This window comes from Carcharhinus amblyrhynchos, chromosome 10, assembly GCF_965287045.1.
Source record: "Carcharhinus amblyrhynchos chromosome 10, sCarAmb.v2.hapA, whole genome shotgun sequence".
NCBI lineage: Eukaryota > Metazoa > Chordata > Chondrichthyes > Carcharhiniformes > Carcharhinidae > Carcharhinus > Carcharhinus amblyrhynchos.
Genome location: NC_137333.1, coordinates 62,890,703 through 62,914,762, shown reverse-complemented (window position 1 = coordinate 62,914,762; position 24,060 = coordinate 62,890,703). Strand labels below are relative to the sequence as shown.

Here is a 24,060-nt window from a genome sequence, read left to right as displayed (position 1 = left end):
AAGCAGTTCACCACCAGCTTCTCAATAGCAACTGGGGATGGGCAATAAATGCTGGCCAGCCAGTGATGCCCATGTCCCATGATAATAAAAAAAATCTCTCAGCGGCAGCAATGTGTACCATCTACAAGATGCACTGCAGCAACTCAGCAAGACTCTTTTGACACTACTTTACAAACCTAGGATTGCTAACATCTAGAAGGACAAGGACAGCAGACACATAAGCTTCACCACCTGTAAGCTCCCCTCCAAGTCACTCACCATCCTAACCTGGAAATATGTCACCGTTTTTTCACTGTTTCAGGGTCAAAGTCTTGGAACTCTCTCCCTAACATCACCGTGGGTGTACCTACACCACATGGACTGCAAAAAAGGCAGTTTGCCACCTCCTCAAGGGCAATTCAGGGTGGGCAATAAACGCTGACATTTCCAGTGATGCTCACATTCAGTGAAAGGAGTTTTTTAAAAACCTTGTAGACGGGAATATTAAGTTTATAATCCTCCATTTCAAATAGCACAATCATGGCTCAACTGCATTTTCCACCCCTCTAATGATTTAATACCTTCAGGTGGTGTAAGGAGAACATTTTGAACAGGTAAAATTATGCATTTGTTAGGTTGATGATTGAGAAAATCACAAATTAAGCTTTGCAAACAGTTTTCCAGCATACTCACTGCTTCAGAATATCCCATGTTCATAAACTGCTGATACCACTGCTGAACATCAGCACGAGACCTGTCCCACAGATACCGTTTGGAACGCTTCAAACTGTTCAAAAATGCATTTGCCTTGGACTCAGGAACTGAAACAGCCAATTTCTCATCAGCTAAAAAGATATAGAAAACAGTAAAAAAAAGCTATCCAAATTAATAAGAGCTTGCATTTGCATAGCAGTTTAGAATCCAGCACACTTACCACTCTATCTGAAGGAATGCAGAATTTGCAACGAAGTAGATGAATTGAAGACACAAATAGAAATAAGCAGAATGACATAACTGGACAGATGACTGCAGGGTGAATGAGGCTGGGAATTGAATATTCAAGCGTATGCAACTTTTGGGAGGGATAGACAAAAGGAACAGGAGGTGGGATAGCACTGTTAATAAACAATGAGACCTGCACTTTACCGAGGAGGAGTTGGGGATTAAAAGATCATGGTAAGAATTAATTTGAGTCGGGCTAAGAAATATTGGTTAGAATTGTTTATAGATCACCAAACAGTAGTGGTGATGCAGGACATTGTACAAAACAGGAAATTTGAGGACTATGTAACTCTGAGGGTGATACAAGGGCAGCAGGATGGCACAGTGGGGGGGGCAGCATGGTGGCACTGCTGCTTCACAGCACTAGGTTCCCGGCTTGGGTCAATGTCTGTATAGAGTTTGCGCATTCTCCCCGTGTCTGTGTGGGTTTCCTCTGGGCAGTCTGGTTTCCTCCCACACTCCAAAGATGTGCAGATTAGGTGGATTGGCCATTGCTAAAATTGCCCTAAGTGTCAGGGGGACTAGTAGGACAAATACGGGGGGTTATAGGGATAGGGTCTATATGGGATTATGGTCAGTGCTGACTCAATGGGCTGAATGGCCTCCTCCCGCACTGTAGTGATTCTATAGTAGTTATGGGGGATTTCAATCTACATGTATACTGTCTAAACCCAATCAGCACTATGTCATGGAGCACAAATTTCTGGAATGTATACCAGATGCTTTCCAGAACAGCATGTTGAAGATCCAACTGAAGAATTGGCTACTTGAAATTTAGTATTGTGCAATGAGAAAGGGCTATTAAATAATCTCATAAAAAGGACCCTTTAATAAAGAGTGACCAGAATAGCATAGAATTTTATATTCATTTGCAAATGATGTAGTTCAATCCAGAACAAAGAACAAAATCAGCCCAGGAAACAGGCCCTTCGGCCCAACAAGCCCGCGCTGCCATCTCAACACCACCAATCCACCTCTCTACCCACGACCCCTGTCTAATGTTTTATGGCCATCCAGATTGAGGGAAACTGATTTAGGGACAATTTATTCCTGCCAATCAGCCTAACAGCACATCTTTGGGGTGTGGGAGGAAACTGGAGCACCCGGAGAAAACCCACGCAAGCACGGGGAGAATGTGCAAACTCCTACAGACACAGGCCCAAATCCATGTGTCTGCACAGCAATCAGCAATAGTCACTGAGCTGTCGTCTTGCCCAGTATCTTGTCCAGTTTAGGCACACACTAACGACATGAAGCACTAGGCCAATCTTGAACAACCAAGAGCAGCCCCAGTACGAGTGTGTATGCCCCTCGTTGGACACGAGGTGGGCCGACTTAAAACCTGTGAATGAAAAGAGAACAACATTTTTAGCATACTGTACCCGCTTACATTACCAGGGACGCCCCAATGCTAATGACCCTTATTTAAAAGGTTCTCCTATATCCACCCATCTCCAACTCAGTCATGTGCCTGTCTAAGTTACTCTTAAAGGACTCTAGCGTGTTTGCCTCCACCACCTTACTTGGCAGAGCATTCCATACCCCCACTACCCTCTGTGTGAAAAACCTCCCTCTAATATCTGTGTTATACCTCTCCCCCGTCACCTTAAGTCCATGGCCCCTTGTCCTACGTGTCTCATTCATAGGAAATAGCTTACCTCTGTTTACTCTATCTATACCCTTCATAATCTTATATACCTCTATTAGATCCCCCCACAGTCGACGTCTTTGAAGAGAAAAGAGCCCCAATTTCTTCAATCTTTCTTCATACCCCAGTCCTTCCATACCAGGCAACATCCTGGTAAACCTCCTCTGCACTCTCTCCAGAGTCTCCACGTCCTTCCGGTAGTAAAGCGACCAGAACTGGACGCAGTACTCTAAATGCAGCCTAACCAACGTTCTGTACAACTGCAACATTAGACTCCAGCTCTTATATTCTATACCCCTTCCTATAAAGGCTAACATACCATAGGCTTTCTTCACCATACTCTCCACTTGCACTACCACCTTCAAAGACTTGTGCACTTGCACCCCCAGGTCTCGCTGTGATTCTATATTCCTTACGGGCTTACCCTTTATCATATAACTTCCCCCTACATTATTCCGGCCAAAATGATTCACCTCACATTTATCTGGATTAAACTCCATTTGCCATGTATCTGCCCAATCAACCAGCCTATCAATATCCCACTGTATTGCCAGACACTGCTCCTCACTGCCCGCCAGTCCAGCCATCTTGGTGTCATCAGCAAATTTGCTGATCACACCACCTACTCCCTCTTCCAAATCATTTATATACACTACAAAGAGAAGAGGTCCCAGTACTGAGCCCTATGGCATACCACTAGTGACAGACCTCCAGCTAGAAAAAGACCCCTCCACTACTACTCTCTGACTCCTCTTTGCAATAAAAAGTCTGACAACACCAGGTTTTAGTCCAACCGATTTATTTGATAATGCTCACAAGCTTTCGAGGGGACTGCCTCTTCGTCAGGTGAATGGAGAGTGAACTCTCCATTCACCTGACGAAGAGGCAGTCCCCTCGAAAGCTTGTGAGTATTATCAAATAAATCGGTTGGACTAAAACCTAGTGTTGTCAGACTTTTTACTGTGTTTACACCAGTCCAACGCCGGCATTCCCACATCATGTCCTCTTTGCAAGCCAGTTCTCTACCCATCTAGATACCTGACCACATATCCCATGAGCTTTAATCTTCTGTACCAACCTACCATGAGGGACTTTGTCAAACGCCTTACTGAAATCCATATCAACGGCTCGTCCTTCGTCAACCGTTTTTGTCACCTCCTCAAAGAATTCTACCAGATTCGTAAGGCAAGACTTCCCCTTGACAAAGCCATGCTGCGTATCCTTAATCAGATCGCAACGCTCCAAGTGCACATACATCCTATCCCTAAGAATCCTCTCCATCAACTTACCTACCACTGACGTTAAGCTCACCGGCCTATAGTTACCCGGGCTATCCCTCCTACCCTTTTAAACAACGGTACCACGTTAGCTATCCTCCAGTCCTCAGGGACCTCACCTGTGTCCAAAGAGGAGACAAAGATTTGCATCAGAGGCCCAGCAATCTCATCCCTCGCCTCTCTAAGCAGCCTAGGATAAATGCAATCAGGCCCCGGAGATTTATCGGTTTTAATGCCATCTAAAAGCCCTAACACTTCTTCCCTCGTAATCGATAGATCTTTCAATTGGTCTACCGCTCCCTCAATGACCGTACTAGACATCAAGCCCCTCTCCTTCGTGAATACCGACGCAAAGTATTCATTCAGGATCTCCCCCACTCCCTCTGCCTCTAAGCACAATTCCCCACGTCTGTCCCTGAGAGGACCGATTTTACCCCTAGCCACCCTTTTGTTCTTAAGATAGGAGTAAAACGCCTTTGGATTCTCCTTAACCCTACCTGCCAAAGCCATCTCATGCCCCCTCTTTGCTCTCCTAACTCCCCGTTTGAGATCCCTCCTACTCTCTATTCCTCCAACGCTTCTCCGTTCGCAGCTGCTTAGACCTGACATACGCCTCTCGTTTCTTCCTAACCAGGTCTTCTATATCTCTAGTAATCTACGGTTCCCTAATCCTACCTTTCCCATCCTTTCTCCTAACCGGCACGTACCTTTCCTTCACCCTTTGCAGTTTTCCCTTGAAAGACTCCCACATGCGTAACGTGGTCTTGCCTTCCAACAGCCTATCCCAGTCTGTATCCCTAAGCTCCTGCCTAATCCGGCTGTATCTAGCTTTCCCCCAATTTAGCACCCTCCCCTTAGGACAGCTCTCATCTTTTTCCATTCGTATCCTACAGTAGGCAGAGTTGTGGTCACTATTAGCCACATGTTCGCCCACTGCAACCTCAACCACGTGACCCGGCTCATTTCCCAGAACTAAATCCAGTATAGCCCCCTCTCTAGTCGGGCTATCTACATACTGTTGCAAGGATCCTTCCAATACACATCTTACGAATTCCTCCCCGTCCAAACCCCCAGCTCTGGGCACCTTCCAATCCACCCCAGGGAGATTAAAATCTCCCACTACAACAACCCTGTTCTTCCTACACTTATCCAAAATGTCCCTACATATACCCTCTTCCACCGCCCGTGGGCTATCGGGCGGCCTATAGTACACTCCTAGCATAGTAATGGCCCCCTTCCTATTCCTCAACTCCACCCACAGAGACTCAATTTCCAACGCCTCCATGTTATCCTCCCTCTGCACCGCTGTGATCCGCTCGCTAACTAAGAGCGCCACCCCCCCTCCTCTTTTCAACCCTCCCCTATCACGCCTAAAACACTTATACCCTGGAACATTTAGCTGCCAGTCCTGCCCCTCCTTTAACCACATCTCTGTCACTGCCACCACATCTAAATTCCTCGCAAACATCAAGGCCCTAAGTTCATCCGACTTTCCCGTCACACTCCTCGCATTAAAACAGATGCACCTAAGACCCTCAGGCCCTCTCGGATCCTCCTTCTCCTGGGGGATTTCCCTATCAACTAGACTTCCCCTGACCTCCAACTCACTCCCAGCGAGTGAGCTGTCTCTCTCCTCCCCACCCCCCCTCCATACTAGTTTAAACCCTGCCTAAACACTCCAGCCAACCTCCCAGCTAAAATATGTGTCCCCTTCCCATTTAAGTGTTCCCTATCCCTCTTATACAAGTGCCCTTCCTTTGCAAAGACTTCCCAATGGTCAACAACACTAAAACCCTCTGTCCTGCACCAATCCCTCAGCCATGCATTCAGCTGCAGGATCTCATTATTTTTATCCCTGCTATTGCTTGGCACTGGCAGCAGCCCAGAGATCGCCACCCTGGAGGCCCTGCACTTCAGCCTGGCTCCCAACTCCCTGAACTGCCTACGTATTTCCCCCCTACTCTTCCTACCTATGTCCTTCTCTCCTACATGTATAATTACATCTGCCTGGATCCCTTGGCCCTTCAAGATTCCCTCTACCCTCTCTGACACATCCTGTACCCCTGCTCCAGGGAGGCAGACCACCATCCTGGAGTCCCGCTTTTGCCCACAGAACCGCCCATCAATTCCTCTAACCCTCCCATCCCCCACCACTATCTCACATCCAGCCCCCTTCCTTCCCTCTGAGGCATTCCGGTCTTCCCCTCGTGCCCTTTCCACCTCAGTTGGTGCCTTACCCCTGCTGTCTTGAGAGACTACCCCTGGGGTAGTCTTTGGAACATTACTCCTCTTCTTTTTCCCCTTCCTAACTGTAACCCACCCATCCCCCTTCCTTGACTCTGGGATCCCCTCTTGAATCTGGTTCCTATTCATTAGTGCCTCATTTTCCCTCACTAAAAATAAATCCTCCAGCCTCAGCTCCAGTTGCCTAACCCGGGCCCTCAAACGCTGCAACTCCAGACATTTGGTGCAGATGTGAACTCTCCGGAAATGCTGTGTCTCCAGGAACTCCCACATATTGCACCTTACACAGCTGACACGTCTCCCCATGGTCCCTGCCATTTATTTGACTACCCTCAGACCCATGGACGTACTTTGAAAAATTTGACCAGTAACTCACCTTGCCTAACCCTGCCTCGCTTAAGCCCTGTGAGCCAAAGCCCTTGCAGTACTCACTCAGCACCCGCCTCACTCTGCTGCCCGCTCCCGACGCTGCCCACTATCTACTGTGGCCTTGTTTTTATACTCCCTTCCCAACAGCCCTTGCGCCTAGGACCCTCTATGGAAAGCACAAAGAGAAAAAAAACCCACAACCCAGCAATGCAATTTAAAAAAAAACAGTACACTCACAGTTTACACTCACCAGCCACCAGTACACTGCTCCAGAGAACAATTATGAACTGTGTTCATAATTGAACCACAACAATGAGGGGAAAATTGGCAGTGGTAGATTGAAAAATTACATTAAAATATATGAAAGTAGACAGGCAATGGCTAGCATTTAAAGAATTAATACACAGTTCACAACAAATATGCACTATTTTGAGCACAAAAAAAACCAAACAGAAGTGATCCAACCAGGGTTAACAAATTAAAAATTGCCTTAGATCAAAAGGAAGAGGCTTTTATAAAGGTTCCAAAAAAGTAGTAAGCCTAATTTTCTATCCACCCAGATGGTGGCTTATCAACCACAGATGTATTGCAAACCTAAACTCAAGCCCAGGCTATGATGGTGGGGATTAGGAGAGAAATAGTGGTGGGGCATGCAATGGTTAGAGGCACAGACAGTCGGTTCTGTGGGCGCAAACAGGACTCCAGGATGGTAGTCTGCCTCCCTGGTGCCAGGGTCCTGGATGTCTCGGAGAGGGTAGGAAGTACATATATTAAAGAGCGAAGGGAATCAAACAGATGTGATTGTACGTATTGGTGAGAAGGACGTAGGTAGAAAGAGCACGGGTGTAATACGAGAGCAATTCAGGGAGATGGGTGCTAGGCTAAAGAGTAGGGTCTCTAGGGTAGCAATCTCTGGACTGCTCCCAGTACCCAGTGCTAGTGGGGTTAGGAACGAGATCCTTCAGTTGAACACGTGGCTAAAAGATTGGTGCAAGAAGGAGGGTTTCATATTTGTAGATCATTGGGAAACCTTCATGAGAGGAAGGCACCTGCATAGGAAGGATGGGGTACACCTAAATGGGAAAGGTACAAATATCCAGGCTGGGAGTTTAGCTGGAGTGGTTTGGCAGAGTTTAAACTAATGTGGCTGGGGGGTGGGTGTGGGATCGAAACAGTAGCTCAGTAGGCACTGAGGCTGGGGATGAGTTGGTTGCTGGGGTAAGGTTACATAAGGAGTACTCTGGAGAAGGAGGACCTGAGTGGGCCTGGAGGTCTGGAGTGTGTCTGCTTCAATGAGAGGAGCATAACGGGTAAGACAGACAAACTTAAGGCCTTACACGGAATTTGGATGTGGTTGTGGTGACAGAGACTTGGTTAAAAGAAGGGCAGGACTGGCAGCTGAATATTCCGGGGTATAAGTGTTTTAGGCGAGACAGAGGAGGGGGAGTAGCAATATTAATTGGGGAGCATATTACAGCGGTGCAGAGGGTGGACAATTTTGAGGAGTCATGTAATGAGTCGCTGTGGGTGGAGCTCAGGAACAGGAAGGGTGCAATCACTATGCTGGGGGTATACTATAGGCTGCCCAATAGCCCGCAGGAAGTGAAAGAACAGGTATGTAAGGAAATTCTGGATAGGTGCAGGAAAAAAAATAGGGTTGTTGTAGTGGGAGACTTTAATTTCCCTGGTGTGGATTGGAAGGTGCTTAGGGCTAGGAGTCTGGATGGGGAGGAATTTGTAAAATGCGCACTGGAAGGTTCTTTGGAGCAGTATATAGTTAGCCTGACTAGAGAGGGAGCTATACTGGACCTTGTTCTGGGAAATGAGCCCAGTCAGGTGGTCAAGGTTTCAGTAGGGGAACATGTGGCAAATAGTGACCACAATTCTGTTTACTTTAGGATACTAATGGAAAAGGATGAATGTTGTCCTAAGTGTAGGGTGCTAAATTGGGGGAAGGCTAGCCACAGCCAGATTAGGCAGGAATTGGAGGCCATAGATTGGGAGAGGATGTTCGAGGGTAAGTCCACATCTAGTATGTGGGAGTTTTTTAAGGGACATCTGATAAGGATGCAGAACAGACATGTGCCTGTAAAAAGGAAGGATAGGAAAGGCAGGATTCGAGAGCCGTGGATAACCAGGGATATTGAGGACTTGGCAGATGGGATTTAATCCAGATAAATGTGAAATGATGCATTTTGGAAGAACTAATGTAGGGGGGAGTTTGGTAGGACCATTAAGGGTATAGAAACACAGAGGGACCTAGGTGTGCAAGTTCACAAGTCCTTGAAGGTAACAGCACAGGTGGAAAAGGTGGTGAAGAAGGCATATAGTATGCTTGCCTTTATAGGAAGGGGTATAAGAGTATAAAAGCTGGAATCTGATGTTGCAGTTGTATAGAACATTGGTTAGACTACATTTAGAGTACTGCGTCCAGTTCTGGTCGCCACACTACCGGAAAGACATGGAGGCCTTGGAGAGAGTGCAGAGGAGGTTTATCAGGATGTTGCCTGGTATGGAGGGTCTTAGCTATGAGGAGAGATTGGGCAAACTGGGGTTGTTCTCCCTGGAAAGACGGAGAATGAGGGGAGACCTAATAGAGGTGTATAAGATTATGAAGGGTATAGATAGAGTGATGTAGATGTGCCGGCGTTGGACTTGGGTAAACACAGTAAAAGGTCTGACTTTTTACTATAGATAGAGTGAACAGTGGGAAGCTTTTTTCCAGGTTGGAGGCAAAGATCACGAGGGGTCATAGGCTCAAGGTGAGAGGGGCGAGGTATAACTCGGATGTCAGAGGGATTTTTTTTTACACACAGAGGGTTGTAGGGGCCTGGAATGCACTGCCAAGTAGGGTGGTGGAGGCAGACACGCTAGGGTTGTTTAAGACTTACCTGGATAGGCACATGAGCAGACTGGAGATGGAGGGATACAAAAGAGTGTTCTAGTTGAAGATCAAGAGCCTCAGGACATTCCTGGGAATTAATAAATTCCTATCAGTCGTCCAACAAATTTTAAGGCTCACCTTGTCATTTACGTTGGAGCTACTGGGGATCTTCCATTAATGTCTGTATAGCCTGCTGTATGTCTATTTATGTTTATTGATGTCTCCTTTTACATCCACAGGCGATTCAGTTGCCTTGTTGGCCAACAAGGGGCATACACGCAGTGGGTCGTGTGAGGGTTGCTCTTGGATGTTGCTTCCAGACATGCCTAGTGCTTCACGTCTGTTAGTGTACGCTTAAACTGGACCAATTGACGGGCATCATGACAGCTCAGTGACTATCACTGTCTGCTGTGCAGTTACAGGGACCGGGTCAGATCTCCGGCTTGGGCCAAAGACTGTGGGAGTTTGCACATTCTCCCCGTGCTTGTGTGGGTTTTCTCCAGGTGCTCCGGTTTCCTCCCACATCCCAAAAACATGCTTTTTAGGCTGATTGATGTCAATAAATTGTCCCTAAATTGGATCTCCCTTAATCTGGCACACATATAATTCCCTAAATTTGCACCCCCTTTATTGTGAAGTTCCACTAGAGGTAGACAAAAATGTCGACAATCGACGAAAGACTTGAATAAGGCACTCACTGAGTGTTAAAATGGGCGGTGCGGGCTTGTAGGACCGAAGGGCCTGTTTCCTGTGCTGTGCTGTTCTTTGTGTGGCTAATTTCAAGACATGGTAGCATAGTGGTTAGTACTACTGCCTCACAGCATCAGGGATCTGGATTCAATTCTAGTCTTGGGTGACTGCATGGGGTTTGCACGTTCTCCCTGTGTTTGCATGGATTTCCTCCAGGTGTTCCAATTTCCTCCCAAAGATGTGCAGGTTAGATGGATTGGCTATGCTAAGTTGCCCCTTAGTACCAAATATATGTAGGTTTGATGGATTACCCATGGTAAATGCCATGGGGTCATGAGAATAAGGAGGGTGGTGGGCCTGGATATGATCTTCTTCCAGAGAGTCATGCAGACTTGATGGGCCATATGATATGTTTTTGCACTGTGTGTTCTATGGTTCATTCCTCACAGAATGTTCAGTCTCTCAGTTCCTCCACAAGGATTTCAATGATCCCATCTGAGTAATAGTTTACTTTTTGTCCTCCGACACAACTCATGCACAAAAGACACACCAAAACAATTTTCGTTACCATTTCTTTTCTCGATCATCTTACGCAATTTGTTTCCGCTTGACCCACCTGAAAAAGAAAATCAATTTAATATCCCTTTGAATAGATAAATGAACAGAATAAAGCTCGTACAGATCATGGGGCAGATGATTAATTGTTGAACTAAAATCAGCTAAGGCACACACATGTATATAAGTAAGTTAAGTTTTAAGTTTATTTCTTAGTCACAATTAGGCTTACATTAACACTGCAATGGAGTTACTGTGAAAATCCCCTAGTCGCCATACTCCAGCTCTGTTCGGGTGCTTGCAGGGAGAATTTTGCATGGCCAATGCACCTAATCAGCATGTCTTTCAGAGTGTGGGAGGCAACCGGAGGAAACTCACGCAGACATGAGGAGAACGTGCAGACTCCATGCAGACAGTGACCCAAGTCGGGAATTGAACCCAGGTCCCTGGTGCTGTGAGCAGGTAGTGCTAACCACAGTGCCACTGTGCTCACGCATACACGATGTGGATGTGCCAGCGTTGGACTGGGGTAAACACAGTAAAAAGTCTGACAACACCAGGTTTTAGTCCAACCGATTGGACTAACATCGGTTGGACTAAAACCTGGTGTTGTCAGACTTTTTACTGTGTTCACGCATACACGCACATTTCTAATCACTAATGCTACTATCTCCAACAGGAAAAAAAGCCCCCAGCTTCAACAACTGAAGATAATAATCATTCCAATCAGTGTACTCTACATAGGTGTTTCAAACTCATTAATATGCACTGGTTTGTTAAACTGTTTGTGTTCCTCTCCATTTACTTACAGCGATGCACCATTACAAGGCCAATACCAGCACTACAAATGGTTTATCTTTGTTCCTGTCTCTGAGGTTTCCACAAATCCTTTGAGCAATTCCTTTTACAGCGCATCAATTCAACCCAACAAAAACTGGCATGTGTTAAATAGCTGAAGAAAACCTTCAATTACCAGGAGTGTCACATGAAAAAGTATCACAGGCTTTTACCTTCAGACTGCTGAAGGAAAAAACTGAAAGCTGAAGGGAAAATCCACAAAATTGTCATAATTGTAGGGAGCTTGGAGACATACTGCTGATCTGGTGCTTTCTTTTCAAAATATACATTTTCTTGAAAGTTGAATTGTGACTTGTTCAGAAAAAAAGTAAAAACAGGTGATCACTTGCCCAAAACATGGTACCAATTGTCAGATTTTCATTTGCATCCTCATGCCCCCACCCTGGTCAGAAACATTTTACTCCATTCAATTCTCCATTATTTCTGAGACATATTCTCTATCTCCTAACTGCCCAATTTCTGCTTTCTTCCTTGGTTCGGTATGCTATGGTTTCCCTGCCTCCCTCAACTCCCACTAACATTTTTCCCTCATCGCCTCCGTCTGTGCTGGGTTGATAGAATCCTCTGCCCTCTTGGCCCTGAGAGTGGAAGGCAATGACAAATGACCGCTGACAGAAGAGAACTGCGAAGTAAATGCTTCATAATGAAACATCAGTAAGCCATCAGCCAATTCCTGTCTTCAAGCAGAGCCCACACGATGTGATTTTGATTAAAGCAAGGGTCCATCGATTTGTTCATGTCAATATAAAAGATGACATGACACAATTCAAAGCGTTCTCTCTGGGCAACATTCATCCCTCGACCAAGTGGGTTATTCCATCATTTATCTCATTTGTTAATTACTATTATTTTCCTGCATTACAAAAGCAATTAGCTGAATGAAGTGCTTTGGAACAACCCGAGAACATGAAAGATGTGCATTTGTTTATTTGCTCTCTCCCGTTCACCTACCCAGTTAATGAAGACATTCTTCACATTTTCTCAGTTAATGAAGGTACTCTTCTACCCCTTGAGCTAATAAGGATCTTCCCTCACTCCACTTTACGCTGGTCAGTGTCCACCCCACCTCAAAGCTCAACTCCTTGCTTTTTCCATTCCTCTCTTCGGTTAAGACTGCTCCTCCTTGTGGGTTGGTTGAGTTGATTCTGGTTGTTGGATGTATTCTGTAGATCAATCTTCCCATTCGCATGAGCATTCCTAGCTTAAAGTATGCAAAGAGCGATGAAACTTCTAATAGCAGAAAAAATGCTACTGACTGGGGCATGGCAATGAATGAGGCATGACTGATTTTGTCAGCAATAGCTTGCAGATTCAGCAGCAGAAGGGCACATGGGAATACCACTTACCTCCTTGCCACCCCCCCCCCCCACCACTCAGAGTACAAGGCACCAGGTCAGGGTGTCTCTGCCAGGGTGCCAAGGAGCAGTGCAAAACACTGATGAAAGCTAAAATGGAAAGAAGTTGGCTATGCAACTTTCTTTGACTGGGGCTTGTTGGCCTGAGTCACACCAGATGTTTCCTGCTGGCATTAGTAATGCCTTATACGTCCCAGGAATCATGCTGGCCAGCTCATCTTTACAGAAATTGGGGGCCCTTTTTTAAAGATTTTCGTGCTGACAGACAACCTACCCCAACCTCTTCACACAATGGACATGATGACTGCTGCTGGAAAGGAGAGCTTCCCTAACCCCTCAACACAGAAGGGCATCCTCCCCCCACAACTGAAAGAACAAGTCACCTCCCCCCCCTCCCCACACACCCCGCAGGCATCAGGGTGACCCGATCCCCCCTCATACCTGCCCCAAAACAGACACTCCGGATGGGGTCCACTCAGGCCACTCCTCAGGACTCTTCAGAAACTCCTTCAGGATATCCCCTCAGGACCCACATCAGACCCCACTTCAGGACATCAATGTCAATCTTGCACTGCTCCTTGGCACCCTGGCAGTGATATCCAAGGGGTGGAGGGAGTGGGAGCAGGGCATGCAAGGAGGTAAGTGGTGTACCCATGTGGCCCTCTGCTTTTGCCAGGCTGCAGAGGCAGAGCGCCCCTAAGGAATCTGGAAGTTGAGTGAGCTAAGGCTGGAGGAAAGGCCTTGACTTCAGGACTCTTCTCTGAGATGGGGGTCTTGTATCCTTATCGCCCTGGGAAAGTTGTTCAGTTTCAGAACGGTGAATTCAGACACCATTCTGGGGTAAGATATTCATTTTTGCCTCTGAAACCTTGAAGTGCTTGTCACTTTGACATCCATTCCCTTTGGACACCTGGAAGCATTCAAAATCACCACAGCAGTCCAATCCACAATAGGGATTGGCCCAGGTGTCAGAAACTCTCTTTAATGTGCTCTTAGGAAAATGACCTGTCAGGATTTTCTGGGAAAACCCTTGCTTTTTCTCATACCTACAACTGCAGTCTTTTGAAGGGCATTGTTCGAAAGATATGCTGGTTAGGCGCATTGACCATGGTAAATTCTCCCCCCGTGTGTCCAAACAGGTGCTGGAGTGTGGCGATTAGGGAATTTTAACTTCACTGCAATCTTAATGTAAACCTACTTGTGACACTAATAAATAAAACAAAAACTAAGGTTTGATCAATTTCACTTGCCCTTTTAACACTGAAAGGTTACATCATGTTTGCATCCTCTGAAGTGGTTTGATTGAAAGGTTGGATTATTTACCCACTAGCAATGAGCCTTATTTGTTTTTCTTCCCCTTCACATTTGAATGCATTTCAATTGCTTTGTAAATGTTGCGGTTAGAAAAATGAATGCTAAACATCTTAAAGTATCCAACCTGTCAATCAAAGGCTGAATGCTTAGAAACATTGCAGACAGGTTTGATATTTTTATGAGGTTTAACTTCCTCTTTTCTAACCACAAGGAGAGACTAAGGTGAGAGGGTTTCTGAGGGGGGACCTGAAGGATGGTCCTGAGGGGAGTCTCTTGTGGGATCCTCCATCTGCAGCCTGGCAGAGGTGCACATGGGCACACGACTTACCTCCTTGCCCCCTCTCAGTACAATGTACCTAGTCCACGTTTGTCAGGGCCTGCACCAAAGCCCGCCTGGTGGGCTTTCCGCTGGGAGGATAGGTGGATCAGGGGAGGCCATTGAATTGGTCTTCCAGTACGCTAATTACAAGTTTATGAAGATGTTACATATTCATTGGGTTCCTGGTAGCCCTAGGCAGGAACCTGATCAGGGAGGGCTGGGAGCATTGCAACGTATTTGCCACCTGGTGGGAATCCATGTTTAGACCTAACAGCCAATTCAACGGGCCATTGAGATTCCCACCAGGGGCTAGCAGATTCAGTGAATCCCAGCCTTAGTTTTGGATTCCACAAGGAATGATTAGGATCTTTCATTCTATTCATATTAACATACTCACAAAGCAGTTGCACTGAAACTAAGTCAATAAAAAAGCGCAAGAGAAATGTAAATCACCAGTCTTTCACATTTTCTAAATATTTAAAAAACAGCAAAGATTTGCTATTGCTAATTGCAAGTTTACTCAACTCTGCAGTTTTTTTTCCCTGAGTAACCTCCTATATTTGAGGTGTGTGAGGTTAGCTTTTGATTGTGCGCTTTAGGCAGGGCGTGGTCTTAGTTACGGTACCTTCCAACCTAAGGTGAGTAAGCGTGAACACTTGTGCTGCGAGGTGTGAGGTGTAACTATGAATTGCAGGGTTTGGGCCCCATGAGCATTCAGTTATAGTGAACTGAACACTAAATTGTTCAAATAATCAATGGCCCTCAAAGTGAGTTGAAAGTACACTACTGTATTAAGTCAAATTTATGGATAGCTTTTCCCTTGTAGATTTCTATAAATACAATATACCACACAAATATATTTCATAAAACTCTTTGCAGTAAATGAAAAGCAAGATATTCTACTAAATGTGAAACTCCCTGGGAACATCTCTTTGAAATCCTTTTGCCTACCTGGGAATGTGAAAGTCACCAGAAGCACATACATAATCACAAGAGACAGTCGGAATAGTTGAAGAGACATTGCTCCTGATGGGAGTTTTCTCAGAGCCAAAGGGAAGACTGTGATGGCTCTAAAAGGAAAAAGAGAATAGTAATGAGACACAACAAATACTGATGTAGTCAGCCTTAGGTTAGGTTAACAATGTACGTGATAAACCTTAATGTAACCTTCAATTCTAACAGGAAAAGTTTGGTTATATCCTAATTTTTAAGTAAAACAGGCTTAACTATATAGCAAAATACAGTTAAATGAATACATAACCATTTTTATATCCACGCTAATTTTTGTTGACTTCATTAGTACATATTCTTTCTGAACCAAGATTATTAAAATTTTATGCACCAAATTTTCATTGATACACAGTCTGTGAATGATAAAGCAACAATGTTATGGTTTATCTTGAACTATAGGCCAGATTCTCTGACCTTGTCCGCAGCTGAGATTCTCTGTCCCGCGGCAGTGAGCAGAGTTTTTTAAAGCTTATTTAAGTTTTGAAGTTTATTTATTAGTGTCACAAATGGGCTTACATTAACACTGTGAAAATTCTTTAGTCGCCTCACTTCAGCACCTGTTCAGGTACACTGAGGGAGATTTTAGCATAGCCAATGCACCTGACCAACGTATCTTTTAGACTGTAGGAGGAAACTGGAGTACCTGGTGGAAACCCACACAGACATGGGGAGAATGTGCAGACTCCACAAAGACACCCAAGGCAAGAATCGAACCCAGGTCCCTGGCACTATGAAGCAGCAGTGCTAACCACTGTGCCATCATGACAGCGTGCCAAATTCTTTGTTCTTGCAAGCCGTGGTGAACGGCCAGAGAATTCCAGCCCACAACTTTTAAGTAATCTGTGAAAAGTAAGGCCAGTTCAAACTTGCATTGGAAGCAGCTCGAAAAGATTCAGTAAGCAGATTTCGGGGATGAAGGGGGCTGTTTAAAGGGGAAAGTGAGAACGTTGGGCCTATACTCGTTGGGGTTCAGAAAAACGAGAGGTGACCTTATTGAAACATGTATGATTCTGAGGGGGCTTGAAAGGCCAGCTGCTGAGAGGATATTCCCTCTGCGGGAGAATCTGGAACTAGAGGGTACAGTTCAACAATAAGGGGTCTTCCATTTAAGAAGGAGATAAAGAAGAATTTCTTCTCTCAGAAGGTTGTTGACTTTGGAATTCTCTTCCACAGGGTGCAGAGGAGGATGGGCCATGGAATACATTGAAGACTGAGTTAGATGAATTCTTCATTGACAAGAGAGGGTTTTTGGAGTGATGGTTTTTGCGGGGGGCGGGGTGGAAGGAGACAGAGAAGTGGAGCTAAGGCCACAATAAGATCAGCCATAACCAATTGCAGAGCAGGTTAGATGGGCTAAATGACATCCTTTTTCTTTTGATGTTATGAGATTAGGATATGGCAAATTGAGGATAGTATGGAAACCTTGGGAGACATTTAATTAAGTCGGTTGCTCCAACAGGAAATAAGATTCATGAATTAGGATGAGCCAGATGGGTTTCTTTATTTATATTTATCTAGTGAAGGTTTTACGGGTTGAAAAAAATGAGGATGTTTCATTTAGATCATTTCCACGATTCTCAAAGGTGTGAGCAAAAATAAAAAGAGAACAGATAATACCAGTCCCCGCAGGTCTCTGGGAATGTTTGAAGGAAATTCTGTTTTGAAGTGCATCTTTAAAAGTGCACATTTTAAATGGAGCTTGTCCTGGCCTCTCAGCAAATGAGTAGAAATGAACACTTCTGAAATGGATGCAGAGCCATTGGTCTCACTCCATAGAGGTTACCAAATGCTCTTGAGTGCTAAGGTGCAGTGCATTACCTAGGAAACAATACGTAGTTGTATTTAAATGAACTTCCACAAACATTTCAGCAATGAATAAAATTGAAAGGATGATTTCAGAAAATGCAGTTCTGTTTGTAGCAATTAAACATAAAATGCAACCAATTGTGGTAATATTATAATCTTTTAAAGCTTATTGTTAACAACCCACTTAAATGGTGCAAGTATCAAATAGTTTGTTCAACAGTGCTGGCTTGCACAATTTACAACATCTTACAGAATCTCTCAGCAAGTCAGAACCACATTTCAGCAACTGGACACAACAAGCCCTTTAAAGACTGTTCAGGGGGCTGGTGACAAAAGATATATTAAGGATCCATTCTCCTTTAAATACTCCAATTTGCAGCAAACAATTGACTTCTTTAGGAAACTGTAGCAGCGTGCCTCTGGAATTTGCTCAATCCAGCCTGGGTCCTCAAGGCGTCTCCATGGCTTATAAAAACAGGAGTCGTAAAGACTCTGTTCTTTGTGTGGTCCCCACCCTCTGGTAGATAAATCTTCTTACAAACATATACAGAGTTACTTTTACTTTTCCCCTGAAACATAATTAGCTAGGCAGTTAACACTATGTTTTAATTCCATCATAAAGGACATTGGTCTCACTCACTGGTACTAGAGAGACAACAAGTCTCTGAAATGCTGAACTAATGGGAGCTAATGTAAACTGGACTGGTGCAGCCAAGGGATAAATGTCAGTACTTGAAATCATTGATAGGGATTCAAGGGCTAATCTACTAAAAGCTCAGTGATTGTGCTTTATGTGCTGTCTGTTGGGCACCTTATCCTCTAATAAATCTATAAGCAAAAGCCATGGCATCTAGGACTCCCTTTTATAAAAGATGATGGACATGCAGCAAACAAAACCATTTCAGATTAGGTGCCTTCAAAAGACACAGCTTTGCTGGTGGCTGAAGAGACCAATCCTTGAGAGACAAGTTCTGCCACACCTGGAGCTATCAAACGCTGTTGTGGGCTGTTATCATTGCTGTCTGTGCATGTTGACAAACGGTGTCGCTTTGGTCATCATGGTAGTGCATGCCAGCCCACAGGAAGGAAGTGTTATCAATTTCCTCTGTCGTCAGCTAGTTACTCTCAGGTGTGATAATCAATGTTTAGAACCTGCAAGCAGCCTTGAAGCAGAGCGATGGGTGTCCTACTGGTCATCTGGCTCCAGCTACTTCACCATACACAGAAGTATTTGCCCAACTTCCATCCTACAGACATGCTCAAGCCAACAATGTTATCACTGTTTGACGAGTGCTAACAAATCTGGCAGTTCATGTTTTTGAAAGGTTAAGGAAAGCCTTGACAATTTTGTCCTTCTAAGGTACAGCCATAATGTGCCACAGACACCAAAGATGGAAATTATTAAGCCTTTTTTAATCGATAGCTTTAATCGTCCTTGTTTCATAGCCATACAAGGTGCTGAGGACACAGCCTTTAAAAAACATTATCTGATTCATGTCAAATATTAAAGTATTAATCTGTTGTTGTATCACAATGCACTGAAGGGGAACTCTGCAAATCAAGGATTAATTTGTACTTTGGAAATAAATGCAAATTTCCAAATCATACAATGACTATTAAATAATTACTCGAGGCCATCATTTGGAAATGTTAATTCCTTTTATCCAACATTTTGTAAAAGACTGATTAGCATTTAAGTAACAAATCCATCTCTGGACCTGATGGGGAAGTTACGTGAAAACTATTGAGTAAGCTACAGGCAAAGTCAGCACAGCAAAGGCTTTGGGGAGCATATATAAAATTGAAAAAACTGGCTGCATGCACTCTAAAAGGACTGAATCAAAATTCAAATGTTTAACAATTTTTTGATCATGCCCCGTGCTGAATTTAAATGAGACCATAATCTCTCTTGTGGAATAGATTATATGAAATGCAATTTTACTATTACTGAGTAATCCCATTATCGTTATGTTAACATCTTGCTGTTCTTGTTTGTTATTGACTTGGTCCAAACTACAGAACTTCTGGTTAGAAATGCTTACCATTCCAAGTATTCATTTGCAGTACAGTGCATTAACCAAGATGAGTTGTCTCGAACTACCTGAGATAGGCAGCACGGTAGCACAGTGGTTAGCACTGTTGCTTCACAGGTCCAGGGACCTGGGTTCAATTCCCAGCTTGGGTCACTGTGTGTGTGTTTGAATGGTTTGATCAAGCAGACGCAGCATGGATTTGTGAAGGGGAAGTCGTGTTTAACGAATTTATTGGATTTCAATGAGGATGTGACTAGTGCGGTAGACAGAGGGGAACCGGTGGATGTGGTGTTTTTAGATTTCCAGAAGGCGTTCGATAAGGTACCTCACAAAAGGTTGCTGCAGAAGGTTAGGGTGCACAGAGTTGGGGGTAAGGTGTTAGCGTGAATTGAGGATTGGTTATCTAACAGGAAGCAGAGAGTTGGAATCAATGGGTGCTTTTCTGGTTGGCAGTTGGTGACTAGTGGAGTGCCGCAGGGATCGGTGCTGGGGCCTCAACTGTTTACCATTTATATAGACGATCTGGAGAAGGGGGCTGAGTGTAGGGTAACAAAATTTGCTGATGACATGAAGATGAGTGGAAAAGCAAATTGCGTGGAAGGCGTGGAAAGTCTGCAGAGGGATCTGGATAGGCTGAGTGAGTGGGCGAGGACCTGGCAGATGGAGTATAACATTAGCAAATGTGAGGTTATTCACTTTGGTAGAAATAATAGTAGGAGGGATTATTATTTAAAGGGCGAAAAGCTGCAGCATGCTACAGTGCAGAGGGGCCTGGGGGTCCATGTGCATGAATTGCAAAAACCCAGTCTGCAGGTGCAGCAGGTGATCAAGAAGGCAAATGGAATGTTAGCCTTTATCGCGAGGGGGATAGAATATAAAAGTAGGGAGGTCTTGCTGCAACTGTACAGGGCACTGGTGAGACCGCAACTGGAGTACTGTATGCAGTTTTGGTCCCCGTATTTGCGAAAGGATATATTGGCCTTGGAGGGAGTACAGGGAAGGTTCACCAGGCTGATACCGGAGATGAGGGGGTTAGCTTATGAAGAGAGATTGAATAGACTGGGTCTGTACTCGTTAGGGTTTAGAAGGCTGGGGGGGGTGGGGGATCTTATAGAGACGTACAAGATATTGAAGGGGCTAGATAGGGTAGAGGTAGAGAGATTCTTCCTGCTTAGAAAGGATAGCAGAACTAGAGGGCACAACCTCAAAATAAGGGGAGGGCAGTTTAGAATGGAGTTGAGGAGGAACTTTTTCACTCAAAGGGTGGTGAATCTCTGAAATTCTCTGCCCATTGAAGTGGTGGAGGCTACCTTGTTGAATATATTTAAGTCACGGATAGATTGATTTCTGATAGACAGGGGAATTAAGGGTTATGGGGAGAAAGCAGAAAAGTGGAACTGATCCACTTCAGATCAGCGATGATCTTATTGAATGGTGGGACAGGCTCAAAGGGCTAGATGGCCTACTCCTGCTCCTATTTCTTAATGTGTGTGGAGTTTGCACATTCTCCTCATGTCTGCGTGGGTTTCCTCCAGGTGCTCCGCTTTCCTCCCATAGTCCAAAGATGTGCAGGTTAGGTTGATTGGCTATGCTAAAATTGCCCCTTAGTGTCCTGATATGCATAGGTTACAGGGATTATTGGGTAAACATGCAGGGATATGGGGGAGGGCCTGGGTGGGATTGTGATCGGTGCAGACTCGATGGGTCAAATGGCCTCTTTCTGTACTGTAGGGATTCTATGATTCTAGACTCACAGGGAAGAGTTTTCTCACCTTCGTCCCTGTTGGAATGCTGGGCCATTTTCCGGTCCAGGACTCAACTTAATGAAATGTACACTTTGCCGTTGCTCTTTCTTAGAGCAAAATAATTACCATTCTACTTCCGATTCCCCCATCAAATAAGGGAGAGCGGCAAGATGGCAGCGTGAAGCAACAATGCGGTCTGAGAGCCCAATTGAACATGGCAGCAGTATATGCAGGAACAAAAATTGAAGCGTGAGAGGAAAGTGATGCAGGAAGAATGGAAGTTGTGGCAAGGCTGCCCCCCACCCCAGTTTACAGACATGTTTCTTAGAAACAGTCAGGGCATGGAGAGAAGTCCTCTTCCCTGATGACAGCAGCATCATGCCAGCCAGCCTCACCAAGGCAATGGCTACAAGCTGCTGAGGCCATCAGAAGATAATGAGTGGAGGTTGCCTAGAAATTGGATCCAATGGTAGTAAAGGCTTTCAGCGTTTTGGCTAGGATCAAGCGCCAGATCAAGTCCAAGATGGGGTGCAATGTCTTATCTTGTCAGCTTACATCTTGTTTGTCTCCTTTGTGAAGGCCATGAATTGATTTCAATTTGGGCTTTTGGAGCAAGCAAAGAATGAATTTGGGTTTGCCTGGTCCATTCTGAGCATTGGCTTTGTAACTATAAGGATGGAGTAAAATCTTTTTAAGATCTTCATGCAGTCGAGTGTCATTTCATTGACAGCATCACTGGTACTAACTTTTTTCCCTACAGTGCAGAAGAAGGGAAGCCATTCTGCCCATCGAGTCTACACCCACTCTCCAACAAAGCACCTTAGCCAGGCCCTATCCCCATAACCCACACATCTTGGCACACTAAGGGGCAATTTAGTATGGCCAATTCACCTAACATGCACGTCTTTGGACTGTGGGAGGAAACCAGTGCACCTGGAGGAAACCCACGCAGACACATTTCTATACACATTGCTCAATTTTTTTTTAATTCATTCATGGGACATGGGCATTGCTGGTTGGCCAGTACTATTTGCTCCTACCTGGTTGCCCTTGGAGAGCAGTTGAGAGTCAGCAACATCGCTGTGGCTCTGGAGTCACATGAACGCCAGACCAGGTAAGGACAGCATAATTCCTTCCTTAAAGGATATCAGTGAAGCAGATAGATTTTTCTGACAAGCGGCAATGGTTTCATGGTCATCAGTAGATTCTTAATTCCAGTTATTTATTACTGAATTCAAATTTCACCATCTGCTCTGGCAGGATTCGAACGCAGTCTGCAAAACATTAGCTGAGTTTCTGGATTTTTAGTCTAGTGATAATGCCATTAGGCAATCGCTGTCCCCCCAACCCCCCCAAAATTACAGCTTAATGGCCACAGACACGCAAACTCCATAACCATCTGCAGCAGTAGAGACCAGTAATGTTTTAATTTTTTTTGTTTGGAAATCAGAAAAACCAGGCATTTACTAAAATAATGAAGCCACAAGTTTAAATCAAAGCAATTTGTCAAAAATGAGGGGAAAAGAATACTAATAACCACATTCTGGAAGGATTTTATGTTTGGTTTTGGGGGTGGGGGAGTGAAGGGAGCATTAAATCACATGCGAATTCCAAAACGTGGTTCACACTCCCCCCACTTCCCACTAACAATGCAGCAGGAATCCTGGCATTGAATATTGAGATCCCAATTTGAATACATTTAAATATAATATCAGGTCATCGCCCCCCATACCATTAGAATGTCATGCCAATGTGAATAATGATAGGTCTCCCATAGGGTGCACTTGGCAAGCAGAGCCACAAAGGAGTTCAAGTGAGTTCTTGGCATTGGGGAGACAGTCATGCCCTGGCACTGCCTCTGGCGCAACACCCCTGTCACTGCCCAGCAATTATGAGAACCACCCAACCAGCATGATGTCATGAGACCTGCCCCTTCATTTTTTCGGCTCTGTGGCAATCAGTATGGTGGGGAAAACACAATTTGGGTTGGCAGCTTCCTCACTGTTTTTCCCAACTGCTGCACAACTCAGACCTTTTTTTTGCAAAAATTCCACTCTTTATCTTTAGTAGTTAGTCAAGTTATAAAAGTCCAAAGAACACAGATAACCGAGCTAACCAAACTTCTTAACTCAACTTTTCTTCTTCACCCATTTGACTTACATGGCACTCCCACACTACCACCAACCTTGCCCAACCCCCACACCAACCTCCCACCCAAGCTCAAGTCAGATACTTATCAGAAATTGCACAGTTAATCACTTGGTCTGATTTCAAAAATTCATATAAAAGCTAAGATTTCTGGGGCCTTCTGCTTATTTCCAACAAAGTTGCCTCTTCAAATTTTTTTCAACTGTCCCACAGTTGTATAGTCCCCATTCAACGCCAGCATCACTAACATCTTAAATATAGTCACCTCAGATTAGAATTCTCCTGGATCTAATATTTTTTAACTCTAGAGTCATAGATCTAAAACTGTCTCCCTCTATCTTTCTTCTTAGCTTGGCTATCCCTAAAAGTCTAATTTACTGTCACAACTCCTCTCCTGCCAAATGTCACACCCTACGCAGCCCATTGGGTGTGGAACACCCTTCACAGAAATATAGGATAACCAATAGGCAGAACAGCTAGTCATAACAACAGCTTGGGATATGCTGGCACCAGCTACATGAGGCAGCACATGCCACCTCAACTCCAAGAGGTTCTCAGGTATACCTGTTAATTGGGAAACATTCTGAAGGTACAGAAGATTATGTAACACATTATGAAATGTATCTACATAAACTAAATCAATTCCAGTGATCTCAATTTGATATACTTTATTACAATCGTGTCAGGAGAGTGGTCTGGATCGTGTGGTAGAGAAATGGCCAATGCTACTGCTGATGCTTTGGGTTACTTTATTATGCACGTGTGGACAGGGCACTGGACCAACCTGGTACTTATCAGAAGATCGCCTCCAAGATGCAGCCTG

At 44.7% G+C, this 24,060-nt stretch overlaps 1 protein-coding gene across 2 annotated transcripts in view; it reads right to left on the bottom strand.

The window, feature by feature from the left end:
* The window catches only part of LOC145349384 (augurin-like), a 32,850-nt gene that overhangs the window by 6,350 nt on the left and 2,440 nt on the right, over positions 1–24,060 (bottom strand). For both annotated transcript variants that reach the window (XM_080197902.1, XM_080197903.1), the window contains 3 exons: positions 15,446–15,562; positions 10,662–10,709; positions 673–824 (listed from right to left, as the gene is read on the bottom strand). In XM_080197902.1, coding sequence (XP_080054028.1) covers positions 673–824; positions 10,662–10,709; positions 15,446–15,515 — 270 coding nt within the window. In that variant the 5' untranslated portion in view covers positions 15,516–15,562. The remainder of the gene's footprint in view (positions 1–672; positions 825–10,661; positions 10,710–15,445; positions 15,563–24,060) is intronic.